This window comes from Schistosoma mansoni, chromosome 3 (genome assembly GCF_000237925.1).
Source record: "Schistosoma mansoni strain Puerto Rico chromosome 3, complete genome".
NCBI lineage: Eukaryota > Metazoa > Platyhelminthes > Trematoda > Strigeidida > Schistosomatidae > Schistosoma > Schistosoma mansoni.
Genome location: NC_031497.1, coordinates 12,704,658 through 12,725,153, shown reverse-complemented (window position 1 = coordinate 12,725,153; position 20,496 = coordinate 12,704,658). Strand labels below are relative to the sequence as shown.

The 20,496-nt window shown below is 40.7% G+C and overlaps 1 protein-coding gene across 2 annotated transcripts; it reads left to right on the top strand.

Moving 5' to 3' along the window:
• Window positions 1-2,258: 2,258 nt before the first annotated feature.
• Smp_013040.1 (cathepsin D (A01 family)) lies at window positions 2,259-15,628 on the top strand (the record flags this gene model as incomplete). 2 transcript variants are annotated; one of them, XM_018799270.1, is made up of 7 exons in its annotated part: window positions 2,259-2,352; window positions 2,388-2,526; window positions 2,562-2,804; window positions 2,846-3,045; window positions 4,687-4,809; window positions 8,890-9,130; window positions 15,338-15,628. In XM_018799270.1, 7 exons carry the CDS (start codon window positions 2,303-2,305, stop codon window positions 15,626-15,628), a joined length of 1,287 nt encoding a protein of 428 aa, XP_018651075.1. The 2 variants fall into 2 exon arrangements, with proteins under 2 accessions (XP_018651075.1, XP_018651076.1); XM_018799271.1 differs by having other exon boundaries at window positions 2,303-2,352; window positions 2,382-2,526.
• Window positions 15,629-20,496: the final 4,868 nt, after the last annotated feature.

Here is a 20,496-nt window from a genome sequence, read left to right as displayed (position 1 = left end):
AAATAAATTATTCGCATAGTAGAAGCTGCAATTGGTGTTTTTGGACTCACTTGGAAGGGCTAGGTGGACAAGGGACCAATAAGGACGCTAGACTGCTCATACTGGTCGAACGTCATTGATTTGGCACAGTGTTAAGATTAGACAAGTCGTATTCCGATTGGTGTATAAATCACGTGATAAAAAGCCGGACATAAAGTCATAACGAATTGGCATACGGCCTTCTCTTTATTTTTCTAAATTCATAACACAGACAGTATACCAGCCGAAGCACTGACTCTTAACATGCTCCACATTCTATTCAGAAAGATTCGGGGGTAAGAACAACTGCCGGTAGGATGAAAAGAAGGATGCCTCGTCAATATACCAAAGAAAGGAAATCTGAACAAGTGTGAGAACTACAGAGGCATCACACTACTATCAGTGCCAGGAAAATTTTTCAACAGTGTTGTTGAACCGGATGAAGGATTTGGTAGACGCCCAATTTCGAGATCAGTGGGCTGGATTCCGTAACACCACAGATCATTGTTGAACAATCAAGTGAATGGGAACCGTCACTATACACCAACTTCCTTGACTATGAGAAACCGTTTGACAGTAAGAATAGGAGGAGGACCTTATGCAACCTTATTCGACACTATGGCGTACCTGAGAAGACCGTCAACATCACACGACGGGTTACACTGTAAAGTCGTGCATGGAGGGTAGTTGACAGACGTATATCAAGTGAGGACCAGAGTCAGACAAGGCTGCCCACTCTCTCCCTTTCTCTTTCTTCTAATGGTCGACTAGATTATGAAGACCTCCACATCTGAGGAGAAGTATAGAGTACAGTGGACCGATTAGATACAACTAGATGATTTGGACTTCACGGATGACCCAGCTCTTCCACATCATACACAGCAACAAATACAGATGAAGACAACCAGTGTAGCAGCAGCCTATGCAACAATAAGCCTCGAAATCCACAAGAGAAAATGCAGGATCCTCAAATACAACACAGAGGGAACCAACCTAATCACAAGTGATAGAGAAGCTCTGGAAGAGGTAGAAACTTTCACGTATCTGAGCAGCATCACCGATAAACAAGCAGGATCTGATGCACATGTAAAGGCAAGAATTGGCAAAGCAAGGACAGCATCCCTACAATCGAAGAACACATGGAACTCGAAACAACTTTCAGTTAACATTAAAGTCGGAATCTTCAATACAAACGTAAAACAGTTCTACTGTACGGAGCTGAAGCTAGTATTCGTAAACAATTATCTACGCAGGATTCTCAATATCTATTGGCCGGACACCATTGGGAACAACCTACTGTGGGAGAGAACAAACCAGCTTCTAGTTGAAGAGGAAATTAGGAAAAGACACTGGAAGTGGATAGGACATACATTACGGAAATCACCAAACTGAATCACGAGGCAAGCCCTAACCCCGAATCCTTAAGAGAAAAGGAAAAGAGGAAGATCGATGAACACATTGAGTCTAGAACTGGGAGCATAAATGAAAGGAATGAATAGCAATCGAAAACTGCAAAGGATTGCCGAGAACAGAGTCCGATGGGGAATCCTGGTGGACGGCCTATGCTCCTCCACGAGGAGTAATGAGAGTTATATTCGTACACGTTACTAAGCATATATGTTGAAGCTGTGGGTTCTCACTGTCGATTACTCCAATGTTAGGTTAGATTAGCCAAGCGTTCTCAGTTTTGGTCTAGCTAGGATTAGTTAGTGGTTTTGTGCTATGAAAATCCCACAAACTCTACAAAATACTATGTTGTTAGTTACATACGTCAAGGTTCTCCATCAATACATTTTGTCACATTTGAATGGCATCAGATTCCAGAGCAGTATGTTTTCCATAATTAGCGGCTGTTATATTTCCAGTGGGAATATTGGTTGACTGCAACGGGAAAGCTGCGGAATACGGAAGTAAGGGAGCGGGGAGGTGACGGTAAGAATAATCCAAGAAGTCAAATTTATTAATTACCCGAACAGTGAAGCGGAGGTTATAAGACGCTAAAAGAGTGGAAATGAGATAATGTCATATGATGGTTTAAGGGACATGAGTCATGTACAGTCCAATGAGGTTCTGGCAGGGTGTTTGCGCTGTGGATGGAATATTGAAAACTAATATATTAAAGTAATCAAAAAAGCAAGTTCTTGTTAACGCTATGAAGTAGTAGTGAGGAGATGAATGAATGTGCATTGGCTACTTATCAGTGCCTTGGATTCTTTGAATGTTTGTTTTAATTTATATTTGAATACTGTGAGTCTTAATGTGCGAGTTTTAGTTGAATGATAAGATGCTGCTTCTAGTTCTTCTTCTACACCTTGTTGCATCTGAAGTGGTTAGGTAATTTACAGTGTATAAAAGTAGTTAAGACCTAGGATCCCTCTTCATCCGTTAAAATCTGCTCAACGCACTCTTATTGAGTTTGAAACTTCTCTAGAAATTGTTAAGAAGGTCTGGTTATCCAGGGTATCTGGAGTTGATCCCCAACCGGAATACTTGAAAAACTACCTTGATGTATGATTTTTTAAACACAATATTTCTTGCTCTAGGCTCAATACTACGGTGATATAACGATTGGTACGCCACCTCAGACATTCAGCGTTGTATTTGATACTGGTTCGTCTAATCTTTGGGTGCCGTCAAAATACTGTAGCTACTTTGACATTGCTTGCCTACTACACAGGAAGTATGACAGTTCAAAGTCTTCCACTTACATCCCGAATGGTACTGAGTTCAGTGTTCATTACGGTACTGGCAGTCTCAGTGGGTTCTTAAGTACAGATTCCCTTCAGGTTGGTTATTAGAACTTTGACTCATCATATTATTTAAACAGTTGGGCTCACTGAGTGTAAAGGGCCAAACGTTTGGGGAAGCGACACAACAACCAGGGTTGGTTTTCGTCATGGCGAAGTTCGATGGTATCCTTGGTATGGCCTACCCCTCAATTTCCGTGGATGGCGTTACTCCTGTATTCGTAAACATGATCCAGCAAGGTATAGTTGAATCTCCAGTATTCTCCTTTTATCTCAGCAGGTTAGTTAGTGTTTTCGTATTTATAATACACACCAACACCTGACTAATAGTTTTCACGTAATTATTTTAAATATCTTCAGCGATGATGATAATTTTGATAACAATAAGGATGTATTGCCTGATATGAGTTGTCTGATTTCTGACTTTTGCCTTTACAATCAACTCCAACGTTTCGTTATGCCAGCACGAACCTGCAACTGTTAGAATTCTCGGATTTAAGTACAAAAAAAAACTGCCAAAAAATTGAAATGACATTCTTATAGAACATAAAAAAGTCAGTATTTTCAGTTATTTATGGTATCCGCCATTTGGAACTTTTAGTTTGTTGTACGAATATCGTTTTGGGTCCATTTTAGTTAGTAAAAGTGGGTCAGTGAAGTGACTGTACTAACGTATAGGGAAAACGTGCTTGTTGTTAGGTAGCACTTCTGATTAGTATACCAGACTAAATAGATATGCATATATACACGTGACCGACTAACCATCCGGTTCCATAAATTCAAGCATTTGGTTTAATTGTTAGGACCGATGTTCTATTCTGTTTAGTATCAATATAATTCAGAAGTCGGCCTGTCTAACCAAAAGTTTCCGTATTTACAACTTTTTAATAAGCGTTCGGTCGTTACTTACCCTGAATACGTATGCAATTGATTATTTTCACCATGCTTACTATGCATACCTCGTGAACTGGAATCCTCTTAGGAATTTAGGAATTGAAGCTTTCCGAATGCCCTAATATAAGCATAATTGTGTTAAATTTCACATGCTTACGTCCTTTAAAGTTGCAGTACGATTAGTTTTTATACCACATTTTCTTAGACGGATTCGAAATAACATGAAAAGACATGTAAACAATAGGGTCTTCCGCACACACATCGGTCCAAGTTTGGACAGTCCACATTACTACCGTAGATCAGTGATAGTGGATGACAATTCTCAGTACCGGTAGACGATAGGCATCAGGTTGGCTTAATGCCCTGTGTTTATCGCATTCAAGTTGCTGGTTGTTAGTGTACGGAGACTATACATTAAGTTAAAAGTAAATCAACTATTCTCGTTGAAATATTGCTTTGCCGTCATTCATGAAATATAAGTTCTCGTTAGTGATTGGAGACGAAAAATAGGTTTTGGAGTAGTTGGGTGAAAGTAACACTCAAAAGAATCAGCTGTTCAGGTTGTGTGCATCTCCAGTGTTGTGAAATCTATCCGGGGCATTCCACAGATTATTTTTCACGGAATGGTTGGACTCATTAGTGAGCCCTTTAAATATTTTAAACTGTTCAACCGGTCGAATTAAGACAATTTAAATATCTAATTCTCTGAGCAACCGTCGCGAAATTTCATAGGGTTTCTGAATCCAAAATAAACTAATGCCACATATTCATTAAGTATTTTTTTCACCATAACTTTTGGTAAAAATCCTATTATAGCCAATATCGTTTTCCTATTGCATTATTCGTTCAATTAGTCAGTTATCTAGTCAATTAAAAAACGAACAAAATCAAATTAGTTGTTTCCATATTGATACAGTCTTTATTGAATCTTATGTTGTAAATATAATTATTGATCTATCAGTCAGTAACGTTACACGTGAAGGTTTATTATTGTCCCGAAGAGTGATGTCTGACCTTTATAATTTAGGAATATATCAGCTGTGCTGGGTGGTGAACTGATGATTGGTGGTATCGATAAAAAGTATTACTCCGGCGAAATCAACTATGTGGACTTAACGGAACAGTCCTATTGGTTGTTCAAAATGGACAAGTAAGCTAAAACTGTATGGAAAGGTCCAGTAAATCTTATTATTCTAAACCTTTTAACTGGTTTCTTATTGATAGTTGTGTGGCTTTTTTAAGACAATTGGTTCACTATTTAAATAATATTTTCTAAACATACATAAGGAAACGTTGGTGTTAATGTAGAAGGCAAAAGACTTATACGTCACATTAAAAACGAGGTTATAAAGAGACAGAAAGGAAAGTGAGCATAATAAAAAGCTGGTAGAAATTAGTGTCTGAGAGTGAATTAACAATAATATCAGGAATAATAATGATAATAATAATAGCAATTCACTTAATAAAAATACAACCAGAAAGAATTCTTGCAGTCAAAGAAGTTACTCTTACTTCTATGAAGAAAGTTACAACAGGATCGCCACTGGCTTCTGTTCTGAGTCATGTCTGATAACGCTTCAAGCCAGTGTTGCACAATCTCTAGGACTCCAACCAGGAAGTCGTGAAGGACCAACAGAAGCTAGTCCTGTACCGCTTTTTTTCATCCCGACCGTTGCTGCTACCTTAACGTGGTGGTCGGGCTTGCCTATCGTGATGAACCAATCAAGCTATACTGGCTGGAACAATCGTTCCTCAAGGTTCTACCATGCCAGACAGGTCGGTTGAAGAGCGGTGAGACTAAAAGCATCAAACCCAAGGTCCGAAGGCGAAGTCGTACTGCTGACTGTACAGAGGTGTGACATCAGTAAGGTGTTCCCTTCAGACAAACAGCATAACAGCGATGCTGCCTTTCCATAAGGAGGAGTGGGGTTGGAAAAGGTCGACTCTAAAAATACACACTTCGCCTTATCCCACGGATATCCGTCTCCGGCGGTAAGGTTCTTTGAAGAACGGAGCTAACACGTCAAAAATCCCCCACAAAAAAGCTGTGCATGACCGGCCTCAAGCAGTTGTCCCTTGGGCACTGCGGTCACGCTCCCAGGTCGTTAAGACCAACACTAATCCAATTTCCTTTTCAGGTCCCTCAAGAAATACCCTTCCACGGTGTGGGCAGCCGGGAAGTGAAATAAGCCCTCATACCCTTAACTGCACACGACACCAAGTTGGTCACATTCAAATCCTTCCTACTCCTAATAACTCTCTTATCTCCACGACTAACCCTTCTCACGTCTCTTTATCACCTCGCACCGCTAGGGCAAACGATTCGAGTACACGGAACGTTATTCCTGGTCTCCTGAAACAACGCTCTAAACTACATGTAGGAGCTTTTAATGTCCGAACATTGTGCCAAATAGGACAATAGGCCTCCTTAGCTAGGACTTTTTATTTATTTATTTAAACACATACATATTGGTACAAAAGGGCACCAGATACATATGCGCCACACATAATAATGAAAATAGGAAGGGAAAGGATGAAAAGATAAGGGGGACTGAAATGTACAACCGGAAGACTGTTTCAGTTAAGAGATGAAATGACGCTAGGACTTTAGAATCTCGGCATTTGACTCCGTTGATCGTGAGGTTCTATGGCAGTGTTTGTCACTGAAAGGAGTACCAAAGAAGTACATTAACCTCATAAAAGCTCTCTACTCGAACACAACTGGCTGAATAGGAGCTTATGACGAACTGTCATCAGAATTGATTACCTCAAGTGGTGTTCGTCAGGGCTGTCCACTTTCGCCATTCTTGTTTAACTTTGTTGTTGACATGCTTTTAGAGATAACACTGGCTTTCTTTAATACCACGACGCCATGTGATAAACTGACCACCTCTCCGCCTCTTCCAACCAATCCCAGCGTCAGCAAGTAATGCACGATGTGGGATTCGCTGGGACGATATTCATGGGACATGTCCAGGCCACCGAAGTCGGTGTCTCACGATGGTGACATCAACTGGATTATCATCACTGCTCACGAACGCATGTGGCCAAACCTCTTAAATGCTAACATGGTGTTGCCATTCGATGTCAGCAATTCGTCGGAAGCAACGATGCTCAAAGAAAGAGCCATCTAAGATCATCAACTCGGAGAGTCTAGGTTTCACAGGTATAAAGCAAAACTGCTCTGACCGACGCACTGTAGTTCAGACCTTCTACAGACAGATTAACATTACTAGGGCGTTAAAGATGATCCAGATTGTCATCAGCCTCTCTAGCTCTCACTCTGTGTGAATTGATCTTATCACCACCAGCATTTTCACAGCTACTCAAACGCACGAATTCCTCGACTACCTCTAACAGCTCACTACCAGGAGAGAATACAAGCAGTCTCCTGTCAGTCTTGTAAAAATGTTTTGCACGTAGAAGGTGCAAAACACTTGCTACACGGACAACGATTGCTAACTGACTAGGTGCGGATCGCATGACTTGGGTATCACCACACAGTAAGCGAATATCATCCCCATACTGCAGGTCGAAAGTCTTTCTCCAGCCGATAGATCCACACCACCACTACCTACATCCAGTAGGGCTGTTTCTAATACGTCATCGATGGCGAAGGTGAAGAAAAATGGTGAGTTTGGGGAACCCTACCTAACCCCACCGCTTGAAATGAAACAATGGAGAGAGGTAGTTGTATGCCCTCATTCTCCCTGAGGTGCTTGTATACAGAGCTTCCAATATGTTAATAAGCTTACCAGAAATACCTTTCTTCAATAGACATTTATTTATTTATTTGAACACATAAATATTGGTACAAGGAAGCACCAGATAAATATGCGCCGCACAAATCTTTGATTTGTGTGAGGGCTGTGATACTGCCTAGGTGCCCAAACTAAAGCAGGTGGTTTTCTTAGGGGGCCACACCCGGAGCCTTTGACCTAAAGATCTGATCCACAAGGCAGTGGAGCATCGTAAGGAGATGCAATCCCATGGTAGCCGGTGACCAACAATTGGTTCATACGCCATTTGTTCCTTCAGGATAGTGGAGCCCATGTTCACCATTGGTTGGGAATCAGGGTTTTCCAACTCCCCTAGGTGAACTTTGTGTGTCCACCAACCCGGTTAAAGCGCCGGACGTTCGCTTTTCGTCCTCTCAATTCCGTAAACAACACCCCCGCCACGAGAAGGCAGTGAGTAGGACTCCCCTGGCAGAGGCTATGAACGCGTGGCCATGTAAGAGCATTTCGAGAGGGAGAGCGGACTCTCCTCACTCTCGGCCGTATTAGGGCATTTGGGGGCAAAAATGAATAGTGGCTAGCAGTGGAATCCAGGACGCACATTGCGTCGTATTCGGGACTCGTCAGTTGGATGTACCTGCATCTCAGAGTTGATGTTCACTCCGGGACTCGAACCCAGTATCTTTCGCTTCAAACGCCATCGCGCTATCCACTCAGCTACTAAGTCCTGGCCGAGCGGTCTAAGGCGCCAGACTCAAGAGTGTTCAATAGACAGTCCTAGAAAAGTCCTGTCCAACGAGTCGAAGGCGGCCCTGGTGTCAGGAAACACCACGATCGTGGACCTGTAGTATGTATGACGGTGTTCTAACATTCGGCGAAGAATGAGAATATGGTTAGTGCATCCTCGACCAAAACAAAAACGAGCCTGCTCTTGTGAGTCAGTCTTTCCCTCGTTTTGAATAATGCATGAAGTATGACGGAAGCTAACACTTTGGACAGAATCAGAAATAGACTTATTCTCCGATAGTTGTTGCATAGGTGATGTGAACCCTTTATAAAGATAGGGACAACTGTCGACTCATTCCATGATGTTGGAATACCCTCTAACTGTTAGACGTTTGTAAACAACTCACTTCCTTAACTAAGCTACCACCATCTTTAAAAGGGCTGGAAGTAAGTCATGCAATTGTAGCCAATGTTCATCTATACTTTCCAGTGGGTTGATAGCTACCCTTGAACCTAGCTCGGTTTGGTATTTAGTTGCAACATAATCCGTAACACTATGTCCAACCTCAGGACTTCTCATTCACTGGTCCCAAACCACGCGAAAAGGGCGTCGGTGAACCAATTGTCAGAAATCTGCAGTCTAAGTATGTGCTTTTAAAGTCGGTGTTTATGTAATTTTATGATGTACATTGCCTATTCTGTTCTGTAGTTCCTATTAGATTTTTATCTTCTCAAATACCATGTTTCTAAAATACTCCTTCAAACAGGCTGACTATCTCAGATATGACGGCTTGTCCTGATGGATGTCTAGCTATTGCTGATACTGGCACTTCGATGATCGCCGGTCCAACAGACGAAATACAAAAAATCAATGCAAAGCTCGGAGCCACTCGTCTACCCGGTGGTATTTATACCGTTTCTTGTGGGAATATAAACAATCTCCCAACGATTGATTTTGTAATAAACGGAAAAGCTATGACATTAGAACCTACAGATTATTTATTGAAGGTAATTTTCGTTGTTTTTCCTTACACGTATAACGTGTGTCTGTTTATTTCACCCACATCAATATACATTTTTTTCTAACTATATATCAGTGAAAATCATTTTATCCTATATACTTGTTCCCTCTACTTGGATTTCCTCATCCATTGTGGCAAATATGTATTTCAGGTCAATTTCTAACACTGATATCTAGTTAGGATGGAAGCATAGATGTCTGTCAGAACTCAGAGAGAAATTTTCGTGCTGATAAAAATATATTTAATATTTGCGTTAACTAAATGTTCAGTCTTTTCTCTACATTTAAAACCAAACGAAATTGAATAAAGGTGTCAAATGACTATCATGGATTTGTTTTACTGATGTGTGTATCTTTCTGATTAACATATGCCAGCATTTTATGGATTCAGAAAGCTCAATTGGCTTTTGCCCACTTGTGAAATAGGTGAAATGCCAGTGAAATAAAGAATGAGTTTACTGCACAGCAGTTCCCTTTTTTCCACTTTACGGACTTTAAACACGTCGATTAAGAAAAGATGATATTTTCAGGTTACTAGTATTTAATCGCAAGTTCACCGGTGCACTTTTCGCGTGGTCTGGGACCAGTGAATGAGAAGTCCTGAGGTTGGACATGGTGTAGTGGGTAAAGATGATAAGTCGGTTGGTGTTGCAGTTAATCTTCATCAAATGAGGTAGTTAGAGCGTGCATTACGTGTGCCCAACCACCACCTACCACTATGGGTGATATCTGGTGTAGGGGTAGGCTGGAAGAAAGGTGGGAGGACCAAACCAAAATGTGGCATCAGCCTATGAAGTAATTGACGGTTAGACTGAGTTATGTAAGTAGGTGTGGATCACCTGGTTGGTGTCTGTATGATTACCGTAACCAATAGTTGGAGTGACATGACTCGGGTGCATTCATTCTTTGTCACCCCTTAGATTCCGAATCTCGAAATATCCTTCTGCTTATTTTTACTGTTTATACCTAATCCTTTTTACTACAACTGATATTGTCACAACTTTTAGTACTGTGGGGTTGGTCTTGATAATTTATCTCACTGTGCCAGTGTTGCGTGGCAACTTCGACCGATGTAAATATGTACGAGGTTCTATGTTGTGTATGACTTATTGGTTGATATGATTAGATATCAGAGTTTCTATCATTTAGAATAATGCTCTGCAATTAGAAAGAAATTAAAATATACTGAGCGGATGAATCTCATAACTCGTATGGTAAAACGCTTATCGGGTGACTTCTTATAAACTGGTGGCTTGATTCCTGATCCTACTCAAATTCTCTCCCACCTTTAATAACTACTACTCTTATTTACGCTTGTTACTCCTCATGGAGGAGCATAGGCCGTCCACCAGGATTCCCCATCGGACTCTGTTCTCGGCAATCCTTTGCAGTTTTCGATTGCTATTCATTCCTTTCATTTATGCTCCCAGTTCTAGACTCAATGTGTTCATCGATCTTCCTCTTTTCCTTTTCTCTTAAGGATTCGGGGTTAGGGCTTGCCTCGTGATTCAGTTTGGTGATTTCCGTAATGTATGTCCTATCCACTTCCAGTGTCTTTTCCTAATTTCCTCTTCAACTAGAAGCTGGTTTGTTCTCTCCCACAGTAGGTTGTTCCCAATGGTGTCCGGCCAATAGATATTGAGAATCCTGCGTAGATAATTGTTTACGAATACTAGCTTCAGCTCCGTACAGTAGAACTGTTTTACGTTTGTATTGAAGATTCCGACTTTAATGTTAACTGAAAGTTGTTTCGAGTTCCATGTGTTCTTCGATTGTAGGGATGCTGTCCTTGCTTTGCCAATTCTTGCCTTTACATGTGCATCAGATCCTGCTTGTTTATCGGTGATGCTGCTCAGATACGTGAAAGTTTCTACCTCTTCCAGAGCTTCTCTATCACTTGTGATTAGGTTGGTTCCCTCTGTGTTGTATTTGAGGATCCTGCATTTTCTCTTGTGGATTTCGAGGCTTATTGTTGCATAGGCTGCTGCTACACTGGTTGTCTTCATCTGTATTTGTTGCTGTGTATGGTGTGGAAGAGCTGGGTCATCCGTGAAGTCCAAATCATCTAGTTGTATCTAATCGGTCCACTGTACTCTATACTTCTCCTCAGATGTGGAGGTCTTCATAATCTAGTCGACCATTAGAAGAAAGAGAAAGGGAGAGAGTGGGCAGCCTTGTCTGACTCTGGTCCTCACTTGATATACGTCTGTCAACTACCCTCCATGCACGACTTTACAGTGTAACCCGTCGTGTGATGTTGACGGTCTTCTCAGGTACGCCATAGTGTCGAATAAGGTTGCATAAGGTCCTCCTCCTATTCTTACTGTCAAACGGTTTCTCATAGTCAAGGAAGTTGGTGTATAGTGACGGTTCCCATTCACTTGATTGTTCAACAATGATCTGTGGTGTTACGGAATCCAGCCCACTGATCTCGAAATTGGGCGTCTACCAAATCCTTCATCCGGTTCAACAACACTGTTGAAAAATTTTCCTGGCACTGATAGTAGTGTGATGCCTCTGTAGTTCTCACACTTGTTCAGATTTCCTTTCTTTGGTATATTGACGAGGCATCCTTCTTTTCATCCTACCGGCAGTTGTTCTTACCCCCGAATCTTTCTGAATAGAATGTGGAGCATGTTAAGAGTCAGTGCTTCGGCTGGTATACTGTCTGTGTTATGAATTTAGAAAAATAAAGAGAAGGCCGTATGCCAATTCGTTATGACTTTATGTCCGGCTTTTTATCACGTGATTTATACACCAATCGGAATACGACTTGTCTAATCTTAACACTGTGCCAAATCAATGACGTTCGACCAGTATGAGCAGTCTAGCGTCCTTATTGGTCCCTTGTCCACCTAGCCCTTCCAAGTGAGTCCAAAAACACCAATTGCAGCTTCTACTATGCGAATAATTTATTTCAAGCACACTCGGTTTGTATACCAGACAGACAGATTGCATCACGCCATAAAATAGGAAATAATATTTGTACAAGATCAAGCCAGATGTGGCTGTGAACGTGGGAGACGGTAATCAATAAACCGACTATAATTTACGGACAGTAATTCGTATGATAATAATTCATAGGTCAAAATAAAGCTTATAATAAGATGAATATAGATATACGCAATCTAATTACTCAATAGTTAAACAATAAGAGTAGATATAGAATAATCGTCCACTAATATGTCCCGGAAGTCACTCGTACTTATGTCTTCGCTAGGATATAACAGTCTGTTCCTTCTGCACTGCACTTTTGATTTGTCTGATGACCATGCTGATTTCTCCGATTGTTGATCTGGTGACCTCTATAGGAATGTCTGTAGGCGCTGTTTCGAAACCTGGTGGGTTCAGTGGGGCTGCTTAATCCCAGAGTTATTCAAGGTGTTCCACCGACCTGTTCCGATGTTCTTGAATCTCAGTGATTGGCTTGCCTTTTTTGTCCTTGACTGGTCGCCGTGGTTTACAATATTTCTTAGCTAGTTTCTTCGTTGTGCCATATAGGTGTCTCATATTTCCTCCCCTTACAGCTTTTTCCACCGTCATTGCTAGGTCTTCCATGTACATCTGTTTGTCGGCTCTAATGCCCCTCTTCACTCTCTTGTCCACTTCTGTGCATTCGGTCTGTGCCTTGACTCTCTCTGCTCTCATTCGACTGTCGTCAATTGTTGTCTATATATTCTTCCTTTCTTGAATCTCGTCTAGCGTAGCGATGGAAATCCATTCTTTATGACAGTCCTTCTAGAGGCTCAGAACTTTTTGATATGTTGAAGTTAGTGCTTCTTTGATCCCTTTCCAGTTATCCCCCATAGTAGTTCCCTCTCCCTCGAGTAGATCTTGTCAGGCTTGGGGACTTTTATCGAGAGCTATCTTGAATCCATCGAGTTTGTCAGTATCTCTAAGGAAGGCTATCTAAAACCTTGGTAATGCTGTTTCTCCATTTGTCACCACTAGGTGGCGATCCGAAGCTGTGTTGGCACCTCTCTTTGTTCTCATGTCTTCCATTGACCTTCTGAATTGTTTAGTGATACAGATATGATAGATCTGGTTCTCTGTAGTGCGATTGGATGAGACTTACTTAGGTTTGTGTATGCGTTTGTGTGGTAATATAGTATCATCTATAACCATGGTATTGAAGGCACATAAGTTTGCGAATCTCTCACCATTCTCGTTTCTTTCTTCCAGTTCATGTCGTCCCATGATATCTTCATACTCAGTGTTATCCATTCCGACTTTGGCGTTTGAGTCTATCAGGATATCAGGTCCTTTATTAAGAACTTCTTGTTGGATCCATTTTGCAAGTGAAAATCCCTCCATGCATACACTTGTGATTTCTTCCTTACGCGTTCTTTATTTGTATATGTTGTTAACATTTTTGATGCTAATTAAGACTGTGACGTTTAATTTTCTTGGTTTTATTATCGTTCTTTATTGAGTCTCTATGTTCTCTACTGAATTGTATCTAGTTTGTTTTAATCGCGCGCTATGGTCGCTTCGCAGAGCATTTAAATGCTTTGACGAGGATATGTTTCGAATTTTATATCCCACCTATGTAAGGCCACACTTAGAATACTGTATCCAAGCAGCTAGCCCTTGTCTGATAAAGGATATTAAATCGCTTGAGCGTGTCCAGCGTGTAGGGACAAAATTAGTAAAGGGTCTTTCTAAACTCCCTTACGATGAGCGTTTAAAACGTCTAAATCTTTTCCCCTTATCTTATCGTAGGACGCGAAGTGACCTTATACTGGCATTTCGTATCTTTAATTATGATCTGGGTGTTAATATGTCTTATCTTTTTGCTCCCTCCAGCACTAATAATCTCCGGGGTCATAGCAAGGAGGTTCTGAAACCGCGATCTAATAAACTAAAGGTGGGGTCCCGTTTTTCTCATCGAGTGGTCAATGACTGGAACGCTTTACCAGAACAAGTGGTATCAGCACCATCAGTGAACATTTTCAAAAAGAAGCTGGACCTTCACTGGAAGGAAATCTGTCAGGATTAACACAGGTTCATCAACCTACTATCCTTATTACTGAAGACTGAATTGCTATTATTCTGGCGTCTGCCATATTGACTGCTCGCTATTTGATTGTGTGGTTTGATTTTGACTGGGATTGTGCATCTTTGGTTGTAATTTGGAGCACTTTCCCAGATATTGAAACACTTTGTTTTATAAAACAGCTGCTCAGACGGAATTTTACTTGATCTATCCAGAAATGATAGAATAACGCTTACCTTTTGGTGTTTCTGATTGAATATTTTGGTATCAATTGTTGGTTGAATAACCGGGTGATAATATTCGTTTAGAACCGTGTCGACCATAATACCTTGTTTTGATTTAAACCGGGACACGAGTGTCTAAAACTATGCAACGGTTATTCGGCCACAACCAGACCTATTGGAATTTAGGTTTGGATTTTACACTTCTCTATGATTGATTGCAGCCTCTCGTAAAACTGATCCTTATTGTCGTCGTTGCTATCATTGGTAGGTGCTCAACATTGGATAACATTCATTGTGATCCCTTCTTTATTTTGAATGATGCTTCGATGCCTCTGCATGTATGAGATTTCCATTCTACAAGTGCGTTTCGTGCTTCTCTGGACAGCACCAGAGCAACTCCCTGAGTGTGTGGAGCATTTTCGCCTTCGTGACCGGAGCACAGAAGCATCTCACCAGAATCTAGCTTTTGCTGTCCAGCTTGGGTCCAATGGGTTTCACTGATTCCAAGAACCATCAATTTGTATCCCTTCATTTCTGCAGCTATTTGACTAGTCCTCTTAGTTTCCCATATTGTCCGGACATTCCATGTACCTATATTAATTGTTGCTCTGGCCGTTAGAAGGGGCATTGACCCATGACTTGCGAAGAATCTCGGCTTTCATCATGAGGCGTCATAATTCTTCTAAATGTAGATCCCTTAACTCCCAGGACAGATTTTGATTGTTTTTTTCTGGTTATTGTATTTTTAGCAGGGTTGTTTTCTACGGGATGGTGTTGGTGATTCCATGCCTAACCCCGTCTTTTTATCCAGGTTTGAGGCCATCAGTAACCCTAGAAGGGCTACAGGTGGGGTTAATAAGTACTACTCCTTGTGTATAATTATCGTTTATTGTGTTACTACGTCGACCTGCATATTAGTTTTTTCAGTAAAAAATGTTTGATTGTTTCTGTGAATGATTTTGATTTCGATACAGGTATCTAAAATGGGTTCTGAGATTTGCCTAACCGGTTTCATGGGATTGGACCTACCGAAGAGGAAATTATGGATATTAGGAGATATATTCATAGGTAAATTTTATACAGTATTCGATATGGGCAAAAACCGTGTCGGTTTTGCGAAAGCTCTTCATCCAGATTCTGTTCATCGTACCAAAACATATATACCTATGATGCGATTATTCCCTGCTCAATCAGTTCCACAAGCTGCTTCAGAAACCCCGAATGGGGTGTTCGCCTTTTCTAAACTTCTTTCAGATGAAGTTTGAAAATGATTTGTGGAGATAGGACCATAAAACCTATTTTGTAAATAATTTTTCATAGTTTACGCATGTATTTTCATATTCTGTACATTTAGCATTAAACAATTGTACTTGTTGTTTAAGTGTATTACTTTGAACACTTGTAACTTGACTTCCTTCCGTTTTGAGTACAACATATCGTGGCATTGTTACTGCTCCTCATTAAATACACTCTAATTCACATCTGCATCGTTCTGCTATATCTGCAAATATGTTAAATGAAATATTCATTGCATATCATCTATATTTATAGACAATTGTGACATTCTTATTGAATTCTATGCTTGGTAAACCTATTGGATCTATATCGTCCATATTGGGATAACTAATTTATTATAATTGTGGATTATTTGGACCAAACTCAGCCGAACACGCAATAGCCTGAAGACTTAAGTAACGTCCCTTATTTTGTTATTTGTGTGTAATTAACTTATTAACTGTTAATTGTTACATAAACTATAGACATAATATTTTTGTTGCTAATCTTTGGTTATCATACATTTTGGTCCACCACAATTATTTGGTGAGCCCTAGTACTTTATTATCTCGCATTTATCCCACTGTTATATTGTTTATTCGCTCATTGTACGACACTTTTGCTCATCTTCAACCTAATGTACTCTCCACCTAAGCTTAGTGATTTGGATCCTGTTCCAATAACCACTCGTAGTTCATCACCTAACTTTACTGACAGTATTTTTAGTCCAGACTATATAAATACGATGCAGCCGTATGGAGCAGCTGATGTCAGCTACTTAAACTCTATTCAAAGACAATTATCTGAATTGACGAATCAACTTGAGTCACTTCAAACCACTGTAGCAGCGGTTCAGGCCAGACAAGTAAGACCCCCTTTTAGACAGAGATCACGTTCTAGACCACGATCTCGTTCACCTAAACGAACATCCGAAATTTGTTGGTATCATACTAAATTCGGCGCAAAAGCACGGCGTTGTACACGCCCGTGCGCATTCCCCTCACCCAGCACTGATAACCAGGGAAACGGTCCGGCCAGGCAGTAATGGCGGCGCCTGTTCCTGGCATCACAGCAAGCCGTCTCTTTTACATCCGGGACCGTATTTCTGGCTCAGACTTTTTAGTCGATACAGGAGCAGAAATCAGCATTCTCCCGTTGCATCTCTCTCGACGACGGCACTCAGAGCCTGCTAAGCTATCCCTTGTTGCGGCAAACAACTCCATTATCAAAACGTACGGTGAGCAGTCACTCATACTAGACCTCGGCCTTCGTAGGAGATTTACATGGGTTTTTATAGTAGCTCAAGTTAAACAACCCATCCTCGGAGCTGATTTCCTCAGTGCTCACAACTTATTAGTCGACATGCGAGAAAAGAAACTCATCGACAGAAACACAAAGTTACAAGTCACCGGCATAATCTCTTCTGACTCTGAAATCTACGGTGTCCGTATTCAAAAACCTGAAAATAAAATCTTTACCGATATTTTATCGCAATACGAGTGCATCACAAGAGCCGATTATCAGAATGAATGCACTGTTCATCATGTACAACACCATATTACTACCACTGGTCAACCTATACGTGCAAAACCCAGGAGACTACCACCTCACAAGTTAGCGATTGCTAAACGAGAATTTGAACACATGATGCAACTAGGCATCATTAGGCAGTCTAGCAGTCCCTGGGCTTCTCCGCTTCATATGGTTCCAAAAAAAGAACAAGATTGGCGCCCATGCGGTGATTACCGTCGTTTGAATAGTCAGACTATCCCAGATAGATACCCCATCCCGCATTTGCACGATTTTTCTTTAAACCTACATGGAAAGCAAGTTTTTTCGAAGTTAGATCTTGTACGTGCATATCACCAAATTCCGATGGCACCTGAAGATATTGAGAAAACGGCCATCATCACGCCCTTTGGTTTGTTTGAATTCTTAAGGATGCCTTTCGGATTGAAAAACGCTGCCCAGACCTTTCAAAGATTCATGGATGAGGTAACTAGAGGTTTGGATTTTGTGTTCGTTTATGTTGATGACGTTTTAATCGCTAGCTCTTCCTTGGAAGAACATATTCAGCACTTACAGACTCTCTTTGAGCGTTTCAAAAGTTATGGCGTCGTGATTAATCCCTCCAAGTGTATATTTGGTGTTTCAGTGTTGGAGTTCCTCGGTCATTACATAGACTCTCAGGGAATTAAACCCCTTCCAAATAAAGTTGAAGCTATAATCAACTACCCTGAGCCTACTTCTGTTAAGGCACTACGTCGTTTCCTGGGAGCATTAAATTTCTATCGACGATTTCTGCCCAATTGTGCTGACGTCCTACAACCCTTAACAGACCTACTTAAAAATGATAAATCGAGTGGCAAAAAGAAGAACCAACTATTCCAGTTACCCTCTGACGCCAAAATAGCATTTGAAAAAGCCAAAAACTTGATCGCCGACGCAACTATGCTACAACACCTAAACACTGACCCCCAAACGCATCTGATCTTGTGTACGGACGCATCTCAAAAAGCTGTAGGGGCAGTGCTACAACAACGAGTTAATAACATGATTAAACCAATAGCTTTTTTCTCTAAACGGTTATCACCCGCTCAAGAGCGGTACAGCACATTTGGACGAGAACTTTTAGCCATGTACCTAGCTGTTAAACACTTCAATTTTTTACTACAGGGTCGTGACTTCACTATTATGACGGACCATAAACCCCTGTGTTTCTCATTTAATACGTCATATGATAAACATTCTCCACGCGAAGCGAGACAACTCGATTATATCTCGCAATTCACAACAGACATTCAGTTTATCAAGGGTCATACCAACATTGTCGCAGACGCACTGTCTAGAAAGGATATCAATATGACGGTACTTAACCATGATATCAATCTTGAAACCTTAGCCAAATTACAAGCAGACGACGCAGAATTGAAGGTCTGTAGAGAAAAGTCTAGCTTGAATCTCAGATCGGTACCCATTCCTTTCTCAGATGCATCCATCATTTGTGACACTTCAACGAGCAACAATCGTCCCTTCGTCCCATTTACTTGTCGCAGAAAGATATTTCAACAACTACATGGACTCTCGCATCCAGGTATCAGAGCCACCACAAAGCTGATCACCGAACGTTTTGTCTGGCCCAAAATGAACTCTGATATAAAACGATGGGCACGAAACTGCATACAATGTCAGCGGAGTAAAGTCCAGAGACACACAATCAGCCCAATTGGGGAATTTCATACCCCCGACAGACGTTTTCAACACATTCACTTGGACTTAGTAGGACCTTTACCTTCGTCAAATTCTTTTACCCACATCCTCACGGCAGTAGACAGATTCACTCGATGGGCCATTGCATGCCCCGTCAAAGACACATCAGCTGAGACTGTAGCATCCGTTTTTCTAGACCGATGGATATCGAACTACGGTGTACCGACAACCATCACAACTGATCGTGGTCCCCAGTTCCAGTCTACCCTGTTTCAGGAATTTACAAGACTTCTGGGCGTAAACCACATCAGAACCACAGCTTACCACCCAGCAGCAAACGGCATGGTCGAAAGATTTCACCGGCAATTAAAAAGCTCACTCATGGCCCAAACTGATTCAACAAAATGGAGTGATGCCTTGCCGCTTGTTCTCCTTGGGATTCGTGCCACGGTGAAGGAAGACATAGGATGTACACCCGCGGAATTAGTCTACGGTACAACATTAACATTACCAGGCCAATTAGTCAATTGTGAATCTACAACGATAGGAGATCCTTCCCGTTTAGCAAGCTGTTTACTACAGATGATGAGGAATATTAAACCAATACCCCCGCGACAACATAGCAACCGGGTGCAACTAAATAAAAACCTTGAAACATGCAAATTTGTTTTCGTTCGAGTTGACGCTGTCAAAAAGCCATTAAAACCACCATACGAAGGTCCCTATAAAGTAACCAAACGTACTCCCAAACATTTTATTATCATTCGAAATGGGAACAAAGAAACTATTTCCATTGATAGAATTAAACCAGCGTTTTACGAACCGACTCACCTTAAAGAAGTTAACATCGATGAACAACAACCCCTCCCTTCTGTTCCTGAGAAGCCAATCGAAGAGGACAAGTTTCATCTTAAACCGTCTTTAACTCGCTCCGGTAGGTTGGTAAAAAAACCTAAGCGCTACGTACATTTCGCCGACTAACAAAAATCGATTCAATTACACGCATTTTATTGTTGTTACTCAATTTTCTAATAAAAGCTATTTATTTTCCCTACATGTACATTTAATAACTACATTTATTTATTATCACTGGTTTTGCCAATTTTTTTTTTAATAAGAAAAATTGCCATAGTAATAAACGAGTGAATGCAAACCAACTATTCATTAAATTCATCCATTTTTTTTTAAATATTTTATGACTCTATTAACAGTTTTGCACATTTTATTATTATTATTATTATCAAACCAAATTTTTTAATGCTCGTTTTTCTGTTTCATTTTGCGTAGCATAGCCTATATTATTAACGTGTCATTTATTCCAATCTCCACCATTTTTTTTTTCCGTTATTACAGTAAATACTATTTTATGTACATTTATATACCATATTTCTCAATTTTTGTTGTTCATATTGTAATCAGTGTTACCTCCGGACACTCTGGGGGGAGCTATGTGGAGATAGGACCATAAAACCTATTTTGTAAATAATTTTTCATAGTTTACGCATGTATTTTCATATTCTGTACATTTAGCATTAAACAATTGTACTTGTTGTTTAAGTGTATTACTTTGAACACTTGTAACTTGACTTCCTTCCGTTTTGAGTACAACATATCGTGGCATTGTTACTGCTCCTCATTAAATACACTC